The following is a 22927-nucleotide window of genomic DNA, read 5'->3' on the forward strand; positions in this document are numbered from 1 at the left end:
TTCTGAGTTCGAGGCCAGCCTGGTCTACAAAGTGAGTTCCAGGACAGCCAGGGCTACACAGAGAAACCCTGTCTCAAAAAACCAAAATAATAAAATAAAATAAAATAAAATAAATTTTAAAAAATAAAAAAAAATAAGCAAGCAAAAAGTGAGAAAGAAAAGTGTTATTACCTATTCACAAATGGATTAACTATAACTTCTTAACTGGCTTCCTTCCTTCTTTCTTTTTTCCTTCTTTCTCCCTTTCTTTCTTTCTTTCTTTCTTTCTTTCTTTCTTTCTTTCTTTCTTTCTTTCCCTCCCCCCTTTTCTTTTTTCTTTTCTCCTTCTCCTTCTCCTCCTTCATTTTTAATATAGGGTTTCTCTTTGTAGCCCTCTCTGTCCAGGAACTCATGTGGTAGACCAGGCTGGCTTCAAACTCACAGAGATCCGCCTGTCTTGAAGTGCTGGGATTAAAGGCATAAGCCCTATCACCAGGCCTGTAATCAACTGGCATCTTTTTAATGGAAACCAACTGAAGAGCTCTGATGATACTCATGTCTTCTGCTTTGGGAAAGTTATCCCAAGGAAAGCATTTAAAGAATGACAATATTATCTGCATCAGGCTTTTTACTGTTGAACTATTTTAATACCCAGTGTCTTCAAAGGTCTTTTAGAAAAATGAGCAATGTTAAAGGCATAAAATATGCAGCTTTGGATTCAGCCATCCAAGATAAGTGCAGACTATTATGTACAATTAAAAACCTGTGCCAGGCATGTGTGAGACCTGCACAGGTTCAAGTCAGACAGGCTCTCAGCACTGATAGCAGAAGCAGACATGGGCTCCCACTCCTAACCATAACTATATGCAACGGATACCTGCTCACAAAAGGGAAAATCAGTTTTCTCCCGTGGGATGTCACTGGGTATATAAAACACTCCAGGGCAGGCCCAATGCCAGGAGTAGTTGCCCAACACAAAATGAATTCCATGCCTTTTTTTGTATGTGGACTTTGGATTTTATTTTGTTTTGTTTATGCATTTTTTTGTCTTATTGGTCTTTTGCTCATTTGTTTTAGCTTTCCTTTTTGTGGGTTTTTTTCTTTTGTCTTTGTTTTTAAGATTGGGGGTAGGGTGGGGAGAGAGAACAAAAAGGTGTGTGGTTAAGAAGAGGGGGAGGATCTGAGAGAAGTCTGGAGGGGGGGGAAAACACTCTCAGAACATACTGTATGAAAAATGTTTGTAAAATTTAAAAAGTTAAGACAATAAAAAAGCCAGTAAATGGTGGCACATGACTTTAGTCCTAGCACATGAGAGGCAGAGGCAAGCAGATCTCTGTGAGTTTAAGGCCAGCCTGGTCTCCAGAGCAAGCTCCAAGACAGTCAGTGCTGTTATACAGAGATCCTGTCTCAAACAAAACAAAACAAACAAAATGAAGAACGATGCCAAGCTTGGAGCTCAGCTCAGTGGGAGAGCACTTGCTAGCTTGTGTAAATCCCCGGATTCACTCTGTAAGACTGAAAGCAAACAAGCAAAGAAATTCTATAACAAACTGAATAAATACATATAAATAACGAATAGAAGAGACAAATGGAAATAGAACACAGAGCTGAATGTTTTAACAGGGATTGTTTTTCACACTTATTTATTACATGTGGTGGGGGGGGGGGCATTGCAGTGCATGCATGGTGGCCAGAGGAAAATTTGCAAGAGTGGTTCTCACTTTGCCTTTTACCATGTGGGTTGCAAGGCTGAAACTCAGGTCACTGGATTTGGTGGTTAGGTGCCATCTCCCTGACCCTCCACGCTGATGTTTTGGGTGGCATCACTCAGATGAGTTAGTTAATCTTTAGTCTGAATTGGGATATTGGGGACATATCAAGTACTACTACCATCTCGATTATCTTACTCTCCTAATTGCTGAAGGACACTGATTGGTTTTCAATATGAACCACACTAATATTTGCAGGTCCAAGCCACTCGATATGTCTTTCCTTTTATGTTAAGGACTGCCACAGATGCACATGCAATGATGCTGTTGCAAGGACACTGAGAATGGGCCAGTGAGATGGCTCCGAGGGTGACAACACACAGTAGGCCAAGCCTGACAACCTGGGTTCAAAATCTGAAACCCACATGGTGGAAAGAGAGGATGGATTCCCATATTGTCTTTGGACTTCCACACACGCACTGTGGCATGTATGCACTCATGCGGGCATGCATGCCCACAGTAAGTGAATACATTTTAAAAATAATTTTAGTTCTATTAGTTCATTGCTTTTGTCAATTAATACAAATTTGTAATATTTATATAAATAATATAAATTAATAATTTTAAGTCAGTATACATTTATTTCAATACTCTAAGTTAATTAATTAATAACATTAATTAACTTTAAGTAAACAAACAAGTGTTAAACAATTAAAAGCATACCCAAGATGTCTGTCCCCTCTGGCTCTCCTACCTGTACTGCAAGGCCAGCCTCAGGGCTGTGGCGTTGGATTCGTACTTCCCCACCAGCATGCTCATCCTCTCGGCGTTGCTTTTACATTCCTCCAGGGTTATGGTGAGAAGATCATTTTGGGATTTGAGGTGTTCAATACGACTACAAAGAAAGGAACATTGATTTTACATGCTAGGACTGCAGTCTGATATTTCACTTGTCTCACTCACAAGTAGACCAGATGATCATGGTAAGAGAACACGGCAGGGAGAGGGCCAGCAGATAAAGTGCTTGCCATGCAAGCATGAGAACCTGTGTGGAGATCCCGGCACAGGCGCAGTGGCGTGCACCTGTAATTCTAGTGATGTGGATTGGCCAGAGTCAGGCAGTTTCCTGGAGATTGCTAGCCAGCCAGCCTGGTGAGCTCAGGGTTTGCTGAGAGGCCCTGTCTCAAAAACTAAGGTGAAGAGCAATAGAGAAAGACACCTAATATCAACTTCTCACTGCTATGTTCATGCATGGGTGAGTGCACACATGAACACATTTGTATGCCACAGACAAATATACATCCACAGACACATATATACAACACACATGTGATATGGGAGGCTGGCGACACAGCTCAGCAAAGTGAAATGCTTGTGGCAAGAGCACTAGAGTATGATGAATTCAGTCCCCTGCAACCACTCCTGGCAAAGTGGCACCATCTAAACTTCCAGCACTGGGAAGGCAAAGGGATGGCTCTGTGGGGTTTGCTCACCAGACAGCTTAGCCAAATCGGCTCCAGATCCAGGTAAGGGACCCTGCCTCATGAAAAGAAGGTAGAGAGTGACTGAGAAAGGCACTCGGTGGGTTTTTTTTTCTTCCACGTGTTACACAAATGTACATGAACTCATAGATGCGACACATACGTAATTACAAAAATGATATGGCATTGGTGGGCATTTTACCAAGTGTAACAGACACAGAACAGCTCAAAATAAAATAATCATGGAATTAAGTGTGAAGCAAAAGTAAAGACACGGGGGGCTGAATGTCATGGTCTTCCCCTCAGAACTCAGGAGGCAGGCAGAACTCTTTAAATTTAAGTGAGTTCTAGGACAGCCACAGCTATGTAGAGAGACCCTGACTCAAAAAACTAAAGACAACCACCACAAAGAAATTATAGACTCTGGTACCTGGTTACATCTATGCCATGTGCCTTTACTGGATGTGGCCATGGGTCTATAGTAAGGAAATCAACAGCTTTGGCATCCCATAACTCTGCAAAGTAACTCCAGCTATGCTGCGACAAGCCACATTGCATGGGGCAATACGCATGGTCATAATGGCTGCTGTGCCTTTGCTGGGTCTTCCTCCATCAGCCTGCCCAGTCAGGTATGATTGACCTGTTACCCAGGTCAGGAGATGCATTCAAATAGTGAAAGGTCAAGTTCCTTGACTTGGAACTTAACCAGGCTGATCAACCTAGATCCTGTGCTCTTAACCACACTCCACAGAACACTAGCCAAAGGTGAATTGGTGAATGATTAGGACAATTCTACCAGGCTGTCCCTAACTGGGAACTAGACCAGAGACCTGTGACCATGTCCAAAGGGCCTTCCAGGCTAGATGTCTATCAACACCAGTGACTGGGACAATCAGCAGTGAGAATTTTTAGGTTCTTTTATATCAGATCCAGAACTCTATAGTCAAAGCAATGGCTTTGAGGAAAAGTCAGAAAACAAACAAATGTAGACCCTTCAGCTTCTCTAGTTTCTGTCCTAGGACATGTGTGTGTGTGTGTGATCCTTCATTTTCCACAGAGTACACTCTTTCACAGTCTTCATAGAAGCAAGTCTTCGAGAGATATTCAGTTGACTTCTGAGGGAGATGGCCTGTGGAACCCACTGGCCTTGAGCAACAATCTTAGGACAGAATGGATTTGCCTGTATGGGACATGTCTGCTGGGAGAGTACTGAAGACTCCTACAGGGCACAATGAGTGAGTGAAGTGTTAGAAGCACACACTTTTCAGCTTTTGCTCATTTTGGCTTCTTTCAATAGTTCCCACTCTCTGATTTATAATTCCAGTACAGCAGTCCTTGCTAATTGGAAGCCATTAACCCCACTTACTAACCTACACCATCCCTGCCTGAAACACTTTCTTTGCTCAGGTCAGGACGCCCCCTGCTGGTCTTCTTCTGGATGTAAAGGCTGTGAGGGTTGGTGTTTCCTCAGGCTCAGGCTTGGGGGAGGGTTCCCTCCCCTGTCAACACTCTCCCTAGGGGTGCTTCTATCCAGGCTGTGGCTCCAGGAGGCACTCTGTTTCTATGGCTTCCCATCTTTTCTAGCACACACCACCCTCTGAGTGCCAGTCCCACACATCAGCTGCCTCCTGGCATTCCCACTGCGGGGGGGGGGGGGGGGGTGAGGGGGGTGTCACACACTGCTTCCAACTTAACAAAGACAGGGAGCTCAGTTTTCTTCATCCTGCTCTCCCTCACCTTCCCCACACCGGTCGCCACCGCAGCCATGCTCCTAGTCTCACAAGCCAGCACAGGAGCATCTCAGAGCCTCTCCTTACAGCCAGGCCTAATGTGGCTGAGGCTTCCCTTCTTCTGAACGCATTATGTGCTGTGGCTCCTGGCCCATCACAGTCATCTCTCTGCTCCCACTCTTTCTATCCTTTACCTCGAAGCTCCAGAAGGCAGAACAGGTTTTGTTCTTCCCGTTGAAAATGCCTTCTAACTATATTTAGGCTACAGAGTAAAATCTGCTATAGAATCCGATTCTGCATCTATGCCAGCCTCTGCCTGGTGGTCCTCCTGCTTCCCGTGTATCCTCCAGGGCCTCGCTCTACCTCGGTCCTACTAGCCTTTGTATGGCTCCTCTTTCACACCACTTTTGTCCAGTCCAGAATTAAGACTCTTCCAACCTTGTCATGGCTGCTCTTTTTCCTTAAAACCTCATGATAAACCTCTCCTATTTAGCCACACCTCCATGGACCACTACTTATCAAGGAATAATCCTCAGGCAAGGGACACAGCTCAGCAGTAGAATGGCTGCATAGCTTGTATAAGGTCCTGGCCTTAACCTCCAGCATCCAATATAACAATAATAACAAATAAATAACTTGACTCTTCCTTGACGGTTCCTCTACTGTTTTCCTTCTACACTTCCTAACAAAACATGCGCTTCAGGAGATGAGAGCCATTCTCTGTTTCTCATGCTCCATACTTTAGCACACAGTAGGTGCTTAACACAGATGATGTGCAACATGAGTAAGTGCAATGTTGTGTCGTTATGTTTCCCTAACCCAAGGAAATCTGAGTCAAAGCCTAGCCTTATTTATTTTTTTAAAGAGTAATAGTCCTTTAATGTGGAGACAATAAAATAACAGTCATTAAGACCGTATTTCTAAGAAGACCCACGTTCTGACCACAGCTATAATGATAGAACAACAGGGTGAGGGCGAAGGGCAGGGTCTGGAATTCTGCCTGTTAAGTAACTGTGCTGGACTTCATCTCTCAACTTTCCACTTCAAAGCCTTTGTTTTCTCATTCAGGAGGGAGACTAGCCTAATCCTCACAAGTTGAACATTTAGACATTTTTTCTGTGAGCATTCATTGTGTGATGCTAAACACACAACCTGCGCTTTGAGCACTAAATAGTGCCCCTTCTTTGTTCTCTCCTGGGTGCATAGGCCAGAGAAGAAAGGTGCCTTGCCCAAGTTCAGCAACAAAGCAAGCCTTTGAAATCCCAGAGAAGAGATCTTCAGCTGAAGGGAGGGTTCCCTGAAGGCACATGGCTTCATTCAATTGGAAAGGGCATATCTGATTCAGGGCTAAGGCTGGGAAGGCCACTGGAGGAAAAGGTTTCTGCTTTGTTGTTATGAGCTACTCATCAGAACTGGCACTTTAAAAGACTTTGGATTTAACAAGGAAACCATTTAATTTCAAATTGTAAAATCACTCAAACGGGCCTGGTGAGATGGCTCACCAGTTAAAAGCATATGCTTTTCTTGCAGAGGATCTAAGTTCGATTCTCAGAACCTATGCTAGGCAGTTTACAGCCTCTTATAATTCTAGTTTCAGGAAGATCTGATGCGTCTGGCTTCCACAGGCACTCATGCGCTCATACCCACACAGACGTAGGCACACGGCACACGTATGTTTATTTTAAAAAAGTAATCTTTGAGATGGCCTAGAGCGCCACATTCCCTTTGTTCTCAAGGACGAAAACAGCTTCGTATCAGGGAGGAGTAACATGCTAGTTTGATTTATTCCATTTTGCCACACACAAGAGGAATGGAATTCAGCAATGGTAGATGGGAATTAGTGCTCACATTCCTTCTTGATTAGCTCAGGAGCCTTCCAACCCCTTCCTGTGCTCTCCCCGAAGACTGCTAAGTCAAGGCAGCCACACCATCCTTGGAAACTGTTCAACGAGCCATTCTGTTATCATGGGACAAAGTCTGAGTCAGCCTGTGGTTAGCAGGTTTGGCTGTGGTCCTTTCTCAGCTTTTGAAGGAGTTCCCTCGTCACTAAGAGTGCTTGAAGCTTGTCTTCACCAAGGAGCAGGAGTGCATCCTACATCTATCTATATCAAGAGCATCATCGGCTAGAATTTATAAAGCTGGCCTATGGTAGGATAGGATGCACATGAGCAGAGTGCATAAAGAAATGCAGACAGCCCTCAGAAAAGAGCAGGGAGTTAGACCAATATGTGGGGCAGATGCCAAGAATGGCTCCAGCACACTGCTTCTGCTACTTCTGGCAAACACAAGCACCCCCTGACACTGACTCAACATTCCAGGACTTCCCACTGTGACTCTCTGCAGCACTGGCCCATATGCTTGGCAGCCGTCTATGACCTACTTGACATTCTTGGTGGATTGCTCCCTGGACTCACTCGCTATGTACTTCGCAAGGTCCAGCATGAAAATGAGAAGGCAGGGCGGGGCTCCTTGTCTACACACAGTTAAGGATTTAGAACACTAACAGCACAGTCAGAATGCATGTGTTCAACCTTCCTACGCACAAGGCCCTGTGTGAATGTCTGTCCCGAGCCTGTGAAGTTGACCCTGTGTGCCACAAGCATGTCCTGTCTCCATCTCAATCCCAGCAGCCTGGCAATCTCACTCCAGGTCACAATTCACAAGCCAATTTGGATGATCCTTTAGAGAGAGGGTCAGGAGCAGCTCCCACTCCCACCCCCACCCCTACCCCTTCTTCCAGTGAAATATGTCAGATCGCTCTTTACCTATTCAATCGTTCCGTTTCCACCTCAAACTCTCTAATCTTGCTTTCAGAGATGGCAGATCCGTGTGAGTAGAGTGTCTGGAAAATTTCCTGGATGTTGGAGCAGTCCTGGAGTGAGTGGGCCAGGTGTTCTGCCACACTGCTGGAAACCTGTACAAATGAGCACAATATCCCCCCGGGAGATGTCAGGTCAGAAACACCGGTCCCCAGGCACAATCTGCACATGGGACAACTTAAAGCCAATCCTCCTTAAGAATTTGGAGCCAGCAGATGGTCACCCTTCTGAGTCTCATGGGTCTCAGTTAGTATAATTCTAGCATTAAAAAAAATGACTGTGACAGTATCGTGTGAAACACAATCAGCTCACAGCTGCACCTCCTGAATAGCTTACACAGGGAAACAAGAAGCAGATCACTTCTCCTAGAGTCCCGAGAAGTCAGGACTGTAAACACAGTCTGGAATTTCTCCTCCTGCCTTGAACTCCTGACACTCTACGGCCATAGTCCGGGGTGATGGTGGCCCAAGAGAGATGTTGTCCCCTTTATCCTCACAGTTTGGGTTTGGCACAGAATCTGGACACATGTGGTTTTCGCTCAATGCAAAACTTTAAATTAGGAAATTAAAGTGAGTTTTGGGTTTTTTTTAAGACCCTTTCCTTTTGCCCTAGAATCAAGCAGCTAGCTCTCCCAGCTCCATGCCCAATCTTAAAGCGCACTCCTTAAAGAACTGAAGCTATAGGGCAGGAGAGATGGCTCAGTGGTGAAGAGCACTGACTGCTCTTCTAGAGGTCTTGAGTTCAATTCCCAGCAACTACATGGTGGCTCACAAATGTCTATCCTAGGATCTGATGCCCTCTTCTGGCATGCAGGTATACATACAAATAGAGTATACATATACATAAAATAAATAGATAAATGAATAAATCTTTAAAAAACAAACAAACAAAATCAGTAAAAGAACTGGGAACTACTCCCTACTCCATTGTCCCCTCACCAGCCTTCCGTCTCCCTCCCTGGAGGTGAGAGACACTGGTGTGAAGATTCACACTGAACAGTCAGGTCTAATCCATGTTCTGCTAGCTATGGGCCCCACTTCCAAGGCAGCATCCCCCACTCCATGAACAGTGTGAGCCCCTTCAAGTTGTATGTGCCAAGAGATAGTTCTTTTGGAGTTTTGCAACTCCCTACGTCTCTGGGAGCAGATACTTCATGTCATTCATGGGCATCACCAATAACTAACCAAATGTTATTTAGTTTTTGGAAGGTTTCCAGTGTGTGTGTGTGGGGGGGGGGGGGGAGGAGGGATCGGGAGATACCTACTTTAAAGCTGAAGTAGCAATTCACCATTTAGAAACTTTACACATTTGACTTTGCCTCTGTGGAATGAAACCCTTACGATTTGTTATCCAATTAACTGACAAATTGGAGGGAACATCAACGCTTCTGTCTTCTAGGAGCCAGGGTCTGGGTGGCTGTTATAGAGTTCCTTCTTCCCTCGCCCATCACCGACACTCACCCCAATGCTACTGATTTCCGAGCCCAGGACTGGCCTGTCAGATGATGACGATTCAGACCTTGTCTTTGACAGCTTCACTCTCTCGGCAATCTTAAACAAAGAACAATCGATCAGAAAGTCCACACCAGCCCCCCCCCCCCCCCCTGCATAACATAGGTTGGAGCAAGGCTTACACAATTTTTAGCCCTGTGAATTAAAGTCATTCCCTGGCTCAATCCTGCTGCCATAAACTTAAAATGGGGCTTCTAGACCTCAGCACATTTGGGGCCCTGGGGAACCTTGGCTGGGGTAGAGGGAGCTATTGTGGAGCTGGCCACAAGATGCCTGCAGTGCTCCAGTTGTTACCATTCAAAATGTGCCTTAGGAGACAAAACTCACGCATGGTCAAGAAGCAACCATTTCACCTAACTTACTAAACATGAAAGCTGAGAAACAGCTTCATTGTGGAGACTCTTAGTGCTGGAAGGCAGGAAGACACCTACCATTGGTACCATGTGACAGGGTCTTTTTAGGAAAGTGTACAAAAGCCTGGCAAAGGGGCTATGGCAGAGAACAAATGGTAACAATGTATTTCTTTTTTCTTTTCTTTCTTTTTTATTCCTTTTGGGACAGTGTCCCACTATGCACTCCTGGATGGCCTGGAGCTCCTTTTGATCCTCCTGCCTCTGCCTCCTGGATGGAGTTACAAGCCTGCACCTCCACACTCAGCTCTGTGATGTGTTTCCTCCACTGACACAGCTGTCATTCTTCTAAGGGGGAATTCACTGCTTCATCACTCAGGGTCCCCTAAGGGCTGATAGTTCCTTGAAAGCAAGTACCCATCCATTGTGAAGTCTCACTTGACAAAACTCTCCACAATAGCTTGTCAGCTGTGACATTTTCCAGTAGGCTGATTAATGAGACCCGGTATACAGGTTGCCTCTAAGAGAGACTTAAACCTATTAGTGGGTTATCTCTCCCTGCAGCTTGATTTGGTAGAGTTGACACTCAGTCCCAGGGGAAGCCACTAGAAGATGTGTACTGGTATGCCTGCACAACGGTGGGTTCAGCCCCAGCTGGGTTTTTTAGATAAGAAGTGTCCCGACACCACCAGACTTATCCTGGGGAGCTCACCTTAGCGATGGGGATGTCATTGCTGCTACTGCTGGTGCTTAGCTCTCCGGTGCTGGGGTTAATTGGGCGATTGGCAGGGGTGAGGCGACCTGGGCTAGAAGGCCCAGTAGCCTGCACACTCTGCAGCCGAGTTTGGAGCTCTCGGACCTGAAAAAATAATCCCTTTAGACGGAGTTGGCAGTTTCCCGGGTTAAAGAGCAAAAGAGCCAGACAGCCTATGGCAACAGTTTTCAACTGTGCTGCTCAGCTGGTAAAATTCACTGAAGCTACTGAGTCCTTAAGTGGGCTCACTGCTGACCAATCATCTCTTATTTACAAGCAAGAAGGGGAATATGCAACCTAAGTGTTAGAAGCTTTCAACACAGGGGTGACGAATTCGGAAAAGCATCTGATGCTGTAGTGGGCAACTCAGATAAGGATGCGATCTCTAGTCTTAGGAAACCCAGAGGCCACACAGGTATAGAGAACAAGAGTCCACACACACACACACACACACACACACACACACACACACACACAAATTGCTAGAAATATGTCTCCAGTGCTCCAAGGCAGCAGAACTTGGGAAGACTGAATTTCCACCTGAAGCTACTCCAGAGAATATAAAGAAGTATATGATAGGAGAATTGGGTTCCATAGGAGAACATGTCAGGGTGGGCTTGGTAGAGGAATAGGGAGAGGATGGGGATGTAGGACTGTGTACCTAGCATCTGGAGAATATGCAATACTGTTATTAGTGACAGGACTTTGAGAGAGAAGTACAACCAAACTGGAGTGACAGTGAAGGTACCAACAGCTTTCCTCTAGGTAACCAAGGCTCAGGAGCATCCCTGGTACAGTAAAGAGGAACATTTAAATAATAAAGCAAGAAAAAACAAAACAAAACAAAACAAACGGGACTCTGTGAATACATTTAAGGCACAAGAGTAGAGGCTGGAGAGATAGCTTGGTGATAAGAGCCCTGACTGTTCTTCCAGGAGACCAGAGCTCAATTTGAAGCACTTACATGGAGGCTCATAACTATCGGTGACTATAGTCCCAGGGGACCAGATGTCCCATTCTGACCTACACATGCACCAGGTACATGTAAGATTTATAGACATACATACAGGCAAAAACACCCATAAACATAAAATTTAAAAAATAAAATAAAATATGCCCTATTAACATCTCACTTATGTGTAGTTACTGCTCTGTGGCCACCAAGGAGAGAAACATCCCAGTAAGTGGCAACAGTTGCAACCTTTATGATAACCATGGACACACTTTTATTATCAGAGTACCAAGCCTGTTATCAAGCTTGCTATGCAACCAAGATGACCTTGAACTTCTGAAGCTACTGTCTTTAGCTCTTGAATGCTAGAATTATGGGGAAGTAGTAATAAGTCTAGTTTATTATGCTTCAGATTGACTGCAGTGCCCCAAAATTCAAATGAATGAAGCACCAGATGCAGCCAGCCAGAAGGTACACCTGGGCATTCATTTAGAGCTGGGTTTTCTAAACTTTATGGTATACTAGATCTCTCTTTTAGGGTTAGTGAGAAATCGGGGTGGCAGAAACCTACCCTAGTGTTACATCTAATGAGTTCCCCAAAGGTATGAATGGTGGACATCAGGGAACCATATCTTGAGCAGCCGGCCCAAGGCTACAAAAGCATTATACAAAGCATCACAGACAGGCAGAGCAGAGCCCAATTCCTACTCTAGCTCTTGACGGCACAGCCCTTCCAGGCAAGGGCAGAGACACAGCCCCCCTCTCTAAGAGCTTCTAGAAAGCTTTCATATTAAATGTCTGGGCTATCTCTACCCTGTTATCTTGGGAACCAAAAGTAATTGAAGTTTCAATAATTCATCAACATATTATAAGCCAAAATAGGGAAATTCCCTTGGAGCAAATTGCATTCAATAGTGAAGCAGATCAAAAGAGCCTAATGCTTTGCTGTGGCTTCCAGGAGCTGGGGATTGCTTGAAATGCACAGTGTTCTCCCAACACAACAGAAGCAAGGGCTGCAATCAAAACACAACCAGACTGCAAAGACACATGCCTGCTGGAGTCAAACAGAAGTCAAGATGGGAGTTTATTCTGGAATAGTCCCTGGCAAACCAAAGGCAGTGTCAGTGATGGAGATTCATCAGGCCATGGGGCGGGGGGGGGGGGGGGGGGCGTGCTTCCACTATGTTCCCTGGCAGCTTCCCTGGTTGAGTCAGTAAGGCTCTGAATAATTAACAAAGTTAACATCACTCTAAAACTTACATCCAGTCTAATCGTAGCAGGAAGCCATCACTGGCCTGTTCCTAAATCACCAGTCAGTGTTCTTGGTTCGCTTGGTTAGGATTTTTTGAGTCAGGATCTTAGTCCTTATCCCAGGATGGTCTTGGATCTTAGAACAATTGCCCTGCCTCAGTTTCTCTAGTACAAGGATTGAGGCATAAGCCACCAGAGTTGGATTTTGAAAAATACAAACAGATCTAGCAAATTTATTAAGACATCGTTTAAAATAACCCATGGTTTAGAAACATTTGCTCTTCTAATCACAAAGGTGCTGAATGTTGACTGTGGAAAAGCTAAGGCGCACTGCAGGTTAACACAGAAAAGGTTAGCACGTCCCTTTTAACTGCTCTCAGGCAATTGCTTCTGGTCATTTCCCGTGTGCATTCATGTGGTCCAGTGATTTCTAATCTATACATTCTCATTTTAAAAGCTATGGACTCTTTGAAAAATTAAAGGATGATATATTCCTTTTGGACTATGTCTTATTTTTAAATAACAGTGTTCATCAGTCGGGAAAAAAAATCAGCTGAAGGGTCAGCTACATGGAAAGAAGGGCAGCTGCAGGATGACCTGAGTGTCTCTACAGATTTAGGGTGAAATTAAATGAGCCAATACTAGAATTGAAGGCCACCCAATAAAACAAGTTAGCTTAGGCAAGGACCAGGAGGCAGGCAGATAGCCATTAGAGATTTCCTTTTCACTCCTCCCATGGGAATGGGTTGGATCAGGACTCCCTCAAAAGTGATGTCCCAATTCTACATAATACCTGGGAATGTGACTATTTCAGAACAGTCTCTGTAGATGGGATGACACTACAGATCTCTGAGATCATCCTGGACTTAGAATAGACACCACACAATGACCTGCTTCTTAAAAGTGGGTGGGGGTAGGGGTAGGAGCTGAGGCAGAGATATGAGACCAGTAAAGGACACATGGAGATTAATATAGAGAATGGCTGCAAATCAAGAGCTATTGGATGCAGGAATTGAAAGACAAACTAAAGGCTGCCCTTTCCCAGCCTGGAGAGATGGTGTAGCCCTGCTGCGCACATCGTGATTTGCAATTCTTGGACCCACATAATATTAAAGAGTAACATTTTTAAAAAATTCTATATTTGCAGTAATTACCTGATAAACCCATCTTCTATTGAAGATGTCTCTTATTAAAGGATATATACTTTTTCTCTACAGAATACTTTGTTGTTGTTTGCTTTGTTTTGTTTTTGGAAGTGGGACAGCCAACATTCAAAGTGTATCCAAAGGAAGACTGATGTACATAGGAAAGCCATGTATCATTCTGACAACCCTTATAAAATGGGTTCCTCAGCCGCAACCCCAACCCCAGCCCCTGACCCTGGGAGGCTACTTTCTTCATTCTCTTAAACTTAGTACATAGCAAATACCCATGCAGATGTACAGAAATTGATCTACTGCAAATACCCGGACTCTAATAGTATATAAGGTAAGGCTCTTGTCTTTCAAGAACTCTGAATTTAGCAAACTGTGATGGGAATCTTCTATAAAAATGGAGTCCACAAGCAACATCAACTGTAGAAGAGAAAAAGGCGTCTATCCTTTACAATGCAAGATGAAGACAGTAGACTCTTGCTTCTGTCTGGTTCTCATTTAAGAGTTTGGGGCCTGTTTTGTTTTACTAGGTTAACAGAAGAAAAAGGGCCAAAACAGGGGAGGGATGGATGGGAAGGGATGGGGTTGCAAACAATGAAGGGGGAATAAAGATGGAAAGGCACTCCAGTACCCACCCAGATGCATGGGGATCAGTCCCTTCCATATATGGATACTCTGGTGGAGTATGGAGGTAAGATTCATCTTCAGACAGAATTTCTTGTATTGACAGCAGTGTTCTACAGCAGCCATGTCTACTCACCCTACAGATTACTACCAGATGCACGGGATTAGCCTGTATGTAGTTGCAGTATGTTTACTTTACCCAAGGAGATGAACTTTAAATTGTGTTTGACTGGAACTTATTTAGATTCAAACTTGAATAGTTGTATGTGGCAAGTTGTTACTGTGCTGGTCAGTACAGCGGTATAAATATTCAAGGAAATTAAACAGCTGCCCACACTTGAAGCTTGGTGTCATCATAAGTCATGGTATTCCTTAATACAGTGGAAACACACACACACAGAGAGAGAGAGAGAGAGAACCCCCCCCCCATCACTCATCTCCAGAAAGAATGATATTAACTTTGGACATGTGAAATTTAAGGAAACTCCTGTCTGGTGTATATAGTTCCAGGACAGCCAAGGCTATGTAGAAAAAGCCTGTCTTAAAGAAAGAGAGAAAGAAAGAGAGAAAGAGAGAAAGAGAGAAAGAGAGAGAGAGAGAAAGAGAGAGAGAGAGAGAGACTTGAAGAAAGAAAAAAGAATAGAAACAAACGGACAGAAACTTGAAGGAAGCTGAACAGAAAGATGTATATTTAGGAATGCTGGGTGTGGTTAAGGCCTAGAGAGGAAGGAGGTGTAGTCACATGGGCAAGGAAAGGGTCAGTGGAGGGCAGGGAAAGGAACACCCACTCCACTGGGGACAGGGAAAGAGGGTATGGGCAGGCAGAAAGAAGGGTGAATTTGCAGAAAGAGGGATGGTGGGAGCTAGAGGGACTCTCACCTCATGTAGTATTTTTGCTTTTAGGTATAGTGGACTGAATTATCAGATGTTAGACACGAGGAAGGGGTGTGAGCTAGGGTAATAAAGTAAGGAAAGATGTAGATGGGCAAGCCTACTCAGCAGCACCAAGGGCTTAGCTAATCTTCCATTCAAAGTCATGTCTAAGGACACGTTATCTTCTAACTCTGAAAACCTTATTAAAATAATAGTAAAGGGTAGAAAAGAGAGAAGAATGTGTATAAGGCATTCATAGAAATAAGAGTGGTGTGTATTACAAAAAGGCTAGAGAGGAGTAAGACATCCCACTGAGAGAAGAATCAGAACATTATGTGGTGCATCTGAAGGCAAGTGGCCAGTGCATCTACTGACAAGATGGTCAGCAGGGACTAGATTCACACTGACAGATTCCCACAAGATGAGAAGTGGGGCTGAAAACAGCTGTTCAAAGGTTGCTGTCCCAGTGACTGTGCATAACACAACTTAAAACTTCAACACAAGATGGCCTTAGCCAAAGCCAATAAGCACTCTTCCTAACGATGCATGGAAATGTTGCTGTATGGGAAAGGTATCATGAGAGAAAAACTCATTGCCCAGGGCAAAGGAAAGACAGTGAAATCTCCAGTTTCCAGACCTAAGAGCTGACAACATAAAGGACAGGAAGGAGGGCAAGAGACAGGGAGTGGGCTCCTGGGCCAAAGAGTTCTCTGCCCAACCAAGCCCAAAGGCTGCTATTACATCTGTCCTTGAAATCGGTGCAAAGAATGCTACTCTACGAGCTCATAGAATCTCACTGGAGCAGTGAAGAAGGGGCAACTGTCAGAAACAAAAGTCCCAAACTAAGTGTGGGGTGGCACAGTTCTATAATTCCAGCATTAAGAAGGCTAGAAAGATCATGTGTCCAAACTCAGCTTGATTGAACCCTATGTCTAAATCAATAACTCAGAACTTGGCACGTTTGGATGTGGGTTTCAAGTCTGTCCTAGCCGCACACTGTAGGACCTTACTATGATCTAACACTGGTGTATATTGCCAAGCTTCTTCCTACCTCAGACATCAAACTTGTAACTAACTCAACTTAGTGACATTAGGGATCAGAATACTTTGACCAGGAAGCTGCCAGATATGGAGTAGCAAATTTAGAGAGGAGGAAAGGAGAGCGGCAGCCAAGTAACCCAGAGGAGTCTGCTCTAGATAAAAAGCAGACTATGTCACAATAGACCTATCCAGGATTCCTAAAAGAAATATGTGGTCTCTCTCTCTCTCTCTCTCTCTCTCTCTCTCTCTCTCTCTCTCTCTCTCTCTCTCTCTCTCTCTCTCTCTCTCTCTCTCTCTGCTTGCATTCAAATCTCAGCATGTAGCCCATACTGTTCTGATATTTTGCCACATGAGCCCCAGGAATGACAAGTGTAGACTACCATACCAAGTCTGATATCAAATTTTAAAAGATTGTCCCACCTCATAAAATTGCAAAGCTTCTGCAAGGCAAAAGACACTTTCAATAAGACAAAAAGGCCACCAACAGATGGGGAAAGGATCTTTACCTATCCTAAATCAGATAGGGGACTAATATCCAATATATATAAAGAACTTAAGAAGGTGGACTCTAGAAAATCAATTAACCCCATTAAAAAATGGGGCTCAGAGCTAAACAAAGAATTCTCACCTGAGGAATAACAAATGGCTGAGAAGCACCTGAAAAAAAATGTTCAACATCCTTAATCATCAGGGAAATGCAAATCAAAACAACCCTGAGATTCCACCTCACACCAGTCAGAATGGCTAAGATCAAAAATTCAGGTGACAGCAGATGCTGGCAAGGATGTGGAGAAAGAGGAACACTCCTCCATTGTTGGTGGGATTGCAAGATTGTACAACCACTCTGGAAATCAGTCTGGCAGTTCCTCAAAATATTGGACATAGTACTACCGGAGGATCCTGCAATACCTTTCCTGGGCATATATCCAGAACACACGTTCCAACCGATAAGAAGGACACATGCTCCACTATGTTCATAGCAGCCTTATTTATAATAGCCAGAAGCTGGAAAGAACCCAGATGCCCCTCAGCAGAGGAATGGATACAGAAAATGTGGTACATTTACACAATGGAGTACTACTCAGCTATTAAAAAGAATGAATTTATGAAATTCCTAGGCAAATGGATGGACCTGGAGGGCATCATCCTGAGTGAGGTAACACAATCAGAAAAGAACTCACACAATATGTACTCACTGATAAGTGGATATTAGCCCAGAAATTTAGAATACCCAAGATATAAGATACAATTTGCTAAAAGCATGGAACTCAACAAGAACAAAGACCAAAGTGTGGACACTTTGCCCCTTCTTAGAACTGGGAACAAAACAACCATGGAAGGAGTTACAGAGACAAAGTTTGGAGCTGAGACAAAAGGATGGACCATCTAGAGACTGCCATATCCGGGGATCCATCCTATAATCAGCTTCCAAACGCTGACACCATTGCATACACTAGCAAGATTTTGCTGAAAGGACCCAGATATGACTGTCTCTTGTGAGACTATGCCAGAGCCTGGCAAACACAGAAGTGGATGCTCACAGACAGCTATTGGATGTATCACAGGGCCCCCAATGGAGGAGCTAGAGAAAGCACCCAAGGAGCTGAAGGGATCTGCAATCCTATAGGTGGAACAACAATATGAACTAACCAAGACCTCCCCACCCCCCCCTGGAGCTCGTGTCTCTAGCTACATATGAATCAGAAGATGGCCTAGTCGGCCATCAGTGGAAAGAGAGGCCCATTGGTCGTGCAAACTTTATATGCCTCAGTATAGGGGAATGCCAGGGCCAAGAAGTGGGAGTGGGTGGGTAGGGGAGTGGGTGGGGGAGGGTGTGGGGGACTTTTCGGATAGCATTGGAAATGTAAATGAAATAAATACCCAATTAAAAAAAAACAAAACAAAACAAAAAAAGATTGTCCCTTATGATGGCCTCTGAAAGCAAGAATATTGATTTGCTTCATTCACTACAGTAGTGCCTAGCCTTCAATTATGACTGACAGTCTTGAGAAAATTAATCCAATGCTAAAAGAAAAAAAAACTGTCACATAAACTCTAATACACAGCAGACTGTGGGCCAGGCCACACCCTCATACCCCAACACCTATAAATGGCAAACAGAAGCTGAGGTGGGGAGGTCCTCATCTGGGCCATGGAAGAAAGGAAACAATTGTAAAGTCTAGTTTTGAAGATGCCTTGTGGCTTGCCTAGAAGCTGGAGGGAGGGGCAAGGCTACAGAGGGCAGCTTCCCCTGGATGCTGTGAAGGCAGGGGGCTGACTCCTTTCATGCTTCCAGAAATCCACAGTCCTGCTGACACTTGGAAGTTAATAAGAGTGATAAACTTTAGATTCTGACTTCCAAAGCTTTATGATTATAAGTCTGAAGCTTGGGGTAGTTTGTTTGCTTTTTGTTTTGTTGTTGTTGTTGTTGTTGTACTTGTTTGAGATTGAGTCTCACTATACAGCCCTGGATAGCCTGGAACTCACTAAAGCAGCATGGCCTCATATTCCTAGAAATCAGCCTTTGCATCCCAAGGGATCAAAGACTTGGGCTACCATGCCTGACCAAATCTGAGTATTTTTAGCCATTAAGTTTATGATAAATGAATACATCATGGATATGAAATGATACATGTATCAACACTGAACAACACTCACTAGTAAAAAGAAAAGGTTGACCTCTCAGAAGTTGAGAATAGAACGGAAGTTATCAAAGGCTGGAGCTTAGTGGGTAGGAGTGGTGGACATTTTTAGACAGTAAGTTTTAGTTAGAGAAAAGAAACTTTAGTATCTACTGCATAGAAGGTGATTAGAGATTGCTGTACTTAAGACACAACAACCAATATAACGTATAAAGGAAAGAATCTAATTTGAGGCTTACAGTTTCAGAGGGTTAGAGACCATGATAGTGAACCAAAGTCATGGCAGCAGGAGCAGCTAAGATCTCACATCATGGTCCATAAGTAGGTGGGGGTAGGGGGCAGGAAGAAGATGAGAGGGGTGGAGGGAGAGAAGGAGACCGAGAGTGCCAAGAGTTTTTTTTGTTTGTTTGTTTTATTTTGTTTTGTTTATAATCCCAAAGCCCAGCCTCAGTGACATGCCTCTTTTGACACGGTCATGTGTATTAGCCCTTCCCTGTAAGGGGAAGTTCTGATACTAACACCCTATTCTCCAATTGGTTCTTGATTTTTCAATAAAGAAGACCCAGGAGCCAATTGCTGGGTAGAAGGTATGGGCAGGACTTCTGGGTCCCAGGAAGAAAAGACAGATGCAGAGAAGTGGGGAGGCCCTTTCTGCCATGCTTTGGAGGAAGAATGCAGCAATCACGTAAGGTCTTGGAGAGAGCTGGGGCCTGTGGCCACCACTACAGGCCAAGGATGTTTGCAGGGGCTAGCCACTGAAATTTAGGGCAAATGGACAGACAGAGATAATGAATTAGAAAAGACATGCTTTTTCAGGCGGGAGATCACTGCGCCAAACAATTATGCCAAAAAGACAAAATTATACAAAAATTAACTGTGTGTATATATCTTTTGTCCTCAGATTCAAGGGTCTTGGGAGTGGGCTGATAGCACAACCACCTCCTGGAGCAAAGGCGGAAAACAAAAGGAAAGCCAAGAGGAGCTGATAGCACAGCTGACCCTGACCAAAGTTGGTAACATTGTAAAAATACACACAACACTTCCCAAACAGCTCTACCCAAGTATCCAAAGGCATGAGCTTAGGGGGGCCATTACTCATTCATGCTACTACACAGGCAATGATTATTCTCCTAATCATTGTAGAGCTGACTTTTCTCAAACAGCTTGAAAAAGAGATTTAGTTTTTCATTATAAGAGAAAACAAAACCCCGAGCAGATAGTCTAATTTGACCTCGCATTACTCAACACGATGCACTGCAACATCACATTACCACTAACACATTTTACATATTTTAATGCCTCAGAGTAAACTTAACTAATAATGAAAAGTATTTTTAAAAGCAGGACTAGATCCCTCATCAGAGGAATGGATACAGAAAGTACATTTACACAATGGAGTACTACTCAGTTATTAAAAAGAGTGAATTTATGAAATTCCTAGGCAAATGCATGGACCCCTAGAGGGCATCATCCTGAGTGAGGTAACCCAATCACAAAAGAACTCGCATGATATCTACTCACTGGTAAGTGGATATTAGCCCAGAAACTTAGGATACCCAAGATATAAGATACAATTTGCAAAACACATGAAACTCAAAAACGAAGACCAAAGTGTGGACACTTTGCCCCTTCTTAGAATTGGGAACAAAACATCCATGGAAGGAGTTACAGAGACAAATTTTGGAGCTGAGACAAAAGGATGGACCATCTAGAGACTGCCACACCCAAGGATCCATCCCATAATCAGCTTCCAAACGCTGACACCATTGCATACACCAACAATATTTTGCTGAAAGGTCCCTGATATAGCTGTCTCTTGTGAGGCTATGCCGGGGCCTGGCAAACACAGAAGTGGATGCTCACAGTCAGCTACTGGATGGAACACAGGGCCCCCAATGGAGGAGCTAGAGAAAGTACCCAAGGAGCTAAAGGGGGCTGCAACCCTGTAGGTGGAACAACAATATGAACTAACCAGTACCCCCAGAGCTCGTGTCTCTAGCTGCATATGTAGCAGAAGATGGCCTAGTTGGCCATCATTGGGAAGAAAGGCCCCTTGGTCTTGCAAACTTTATATGCCTCAGTACAGGGGAACACCAGGGCCAAGAAGTGGGAGTGCAGGGGAGTGGGGTGGGGGGAAGGGTATGGGGGACTTTTGGGATAGCATTTGAAATGTAAATGAAGAAAATACCTAATTTTTAAAAAGCAGGACTAGAGATGGTTCAGCAGTTAAAAGGTACTCATCTCACAAATAAGAGGACTGGATTCATGGAGCATCCAGTGGCCTGACTGTAATTCCAGTTCTGGAAGGCACAGACAGAGCAAGCTGGTTAACAAGACTAGTCATATTGGTGAGCTCCAGGTGTGATCAAGGATAACCCAAAGGTGATTCCGGATGCCTCCACAGTGTGCACACACATGCTTACTCACATTCATACACATAAAACACACACACGTGCATGCACACACGTGCTCACACACACATACACACACACATGCACACACATGCTCACACACACATACACACACACACACACACACACACATGCACACACATGCTCACACACACCTATGTACTATACATGCACACGAGAAAAATATGGGGAAAAAGTTAAATTGGAAGTAGAATCGTGCTTTCCAGGAGCTAGAATGGGAACTGGTAGGGGTAGGTTTGGATTGCCAGTGGGCTCTAGGTTATGGTGAGGACTCAGAAGTTCTGGTATGCTCTGCTGTGTATGGCCACTGCTGATGGCAACTGTGTACTATATATCCTTTAAAGAGCTAAAAGAAAGAACTTTGAGTACTTTTCCCATTAAGAAATCACAACTGTTTGTGGATACAGCTAAATTTAAACAGATTTTTAACATTTGCCAGTGTTACATGTTTCAAAACATTACATGGAATCCCAATCCTGGGCACAAATATTAATATTTTTTATGTATGAGTTACAAAATAAATTTGATGTTAAAAAAGAACTTTGAAAGGTTTTGGGCAAAAAAATCAAAGACACTCTCAAGATGATAGATTTACTGTTTCTAGCTCTTTGCTAAAGGAATTTCCAAAGATATAGGCATAGAAAACTAAAGCCAGGAGAAAGTGGGAAGAGAGCAGTAAGGGAGGGACAGAGATGAGTGGTGTGGGGCAGACATCCTCAGTGCTTCTGCAGAGCAAATGACCTGGCATACCATTCAAAGGGGCCACTGGCAAAACTTGAGGAAAACTCATCCACCCAAGGACTCAGCCAGCAGACTCCAGAGACCTCCCCAAAGCACTGCCCTGTTCAAGGAACCAGGCCACCAGCTGCTGTTGTGTTTGTGGGAAGCAGAAAGCCTGAAGGGATTTGGTGGTCATCTGTTCCACTTTGTTTTAATTTGTTTCTGGACCCTGAGCAGGAGGCCCAGATGCTATGATGCTGGTCATGGACAACATAGGCAATTGTATGATGATCTGTTTCTTAAGTCACCTATGAATGTGGTTCATGGATTAATGACATGCAAGGATTAAAGATGGCACTGGGGTCCCAAGTGGAATAAGGAATGTCATTAGCCATTGATAGATGAGTTTTGAAGTTACCTGTGGCCATGCTCACAGATACCTGCAGTTTCGGGCAATGAGACTGTAACTCTTGGTTTTGCTGTATATTGGAACTAATGTGGGAGAGACAATACCTAAGCTACAGAAGGGCAAAACCCATTAGGTTAGAAAGGTTGTACAGAATGTTTAGGGCAGTCTATTCCCACATGCAACACTGCCTTCTTTGGGCCCAGATGTTCGATTTGGCAGCGAACCATTCTTAGTGGGGATTTTCCATGTCCCTTCGCAGAGCCTTCAAATAAATATGAAATGGGAATCCACGCACAGAAAATATAGGCTTATTTTTAGGAAGCTAACTTAAACAGAAATTTAGGCAAATGTTATGTTATCACCAATAGCATATTTTTGAGGTGTTTGAAGCGGGCCACAAAATAGGAAAAGAAAATTAAAACTGTATTTTTGTAGCAGCTCTAGTATTTTGCAGGTGTGTTCCCTTCTCCTTTGTTTTTAAGCCCCAGAAAGTACC

At 44.0% G+C, this 22927-nt stretch overlaps 1 protein-coding gene across 3 annotated transcripts in view; it reads right to left on the reverse strand.

The window, feature by feature from the left end:
• Mcc (MCC regulator of Wnt signaling pathway) overlaps positions 1–22927 on the reverse strand; it is a 387208-nt gene that overhangs the window by 38652 nt on the left and 325629 nt on the right. For all 3 annotated transcript variants that reach the window (XM_085833615.1, XM_021150247.3, XM_021150249.3), the window contains 4 exons: positions 10292–10438; positions 9179–9268; positions 7665–7813; positions 2443–2583 (listed from right to left, as the gene is read on the reverse strand). In XM_085833615.1, coding sequence (XP_085689741.1) covers positions 2443–2583; positions 7665–7813; positions 9179–9268; positions 10292–10438 — 527 coding nt within the window. The remainder of the gene's footprint in view (positions 1–2442; positions 2584–7664; positions 7814–9178; positions 9269–10291; positions 10439–22927) is intronic.

This window comes from Mus caroli, unplaced genomic scaffold, assembly GCF_978045245.1.
Source record: "Mus caroli unplaced genomic scaffold, Mus_caroli_1 scaffold_19, whole genome shotgun sequence".
Lineage (NCBI taxonomy): Eukaryota > Metazoa > Chordata > Mammalia > Rodentia > Muridae > Mus > Mus caroli.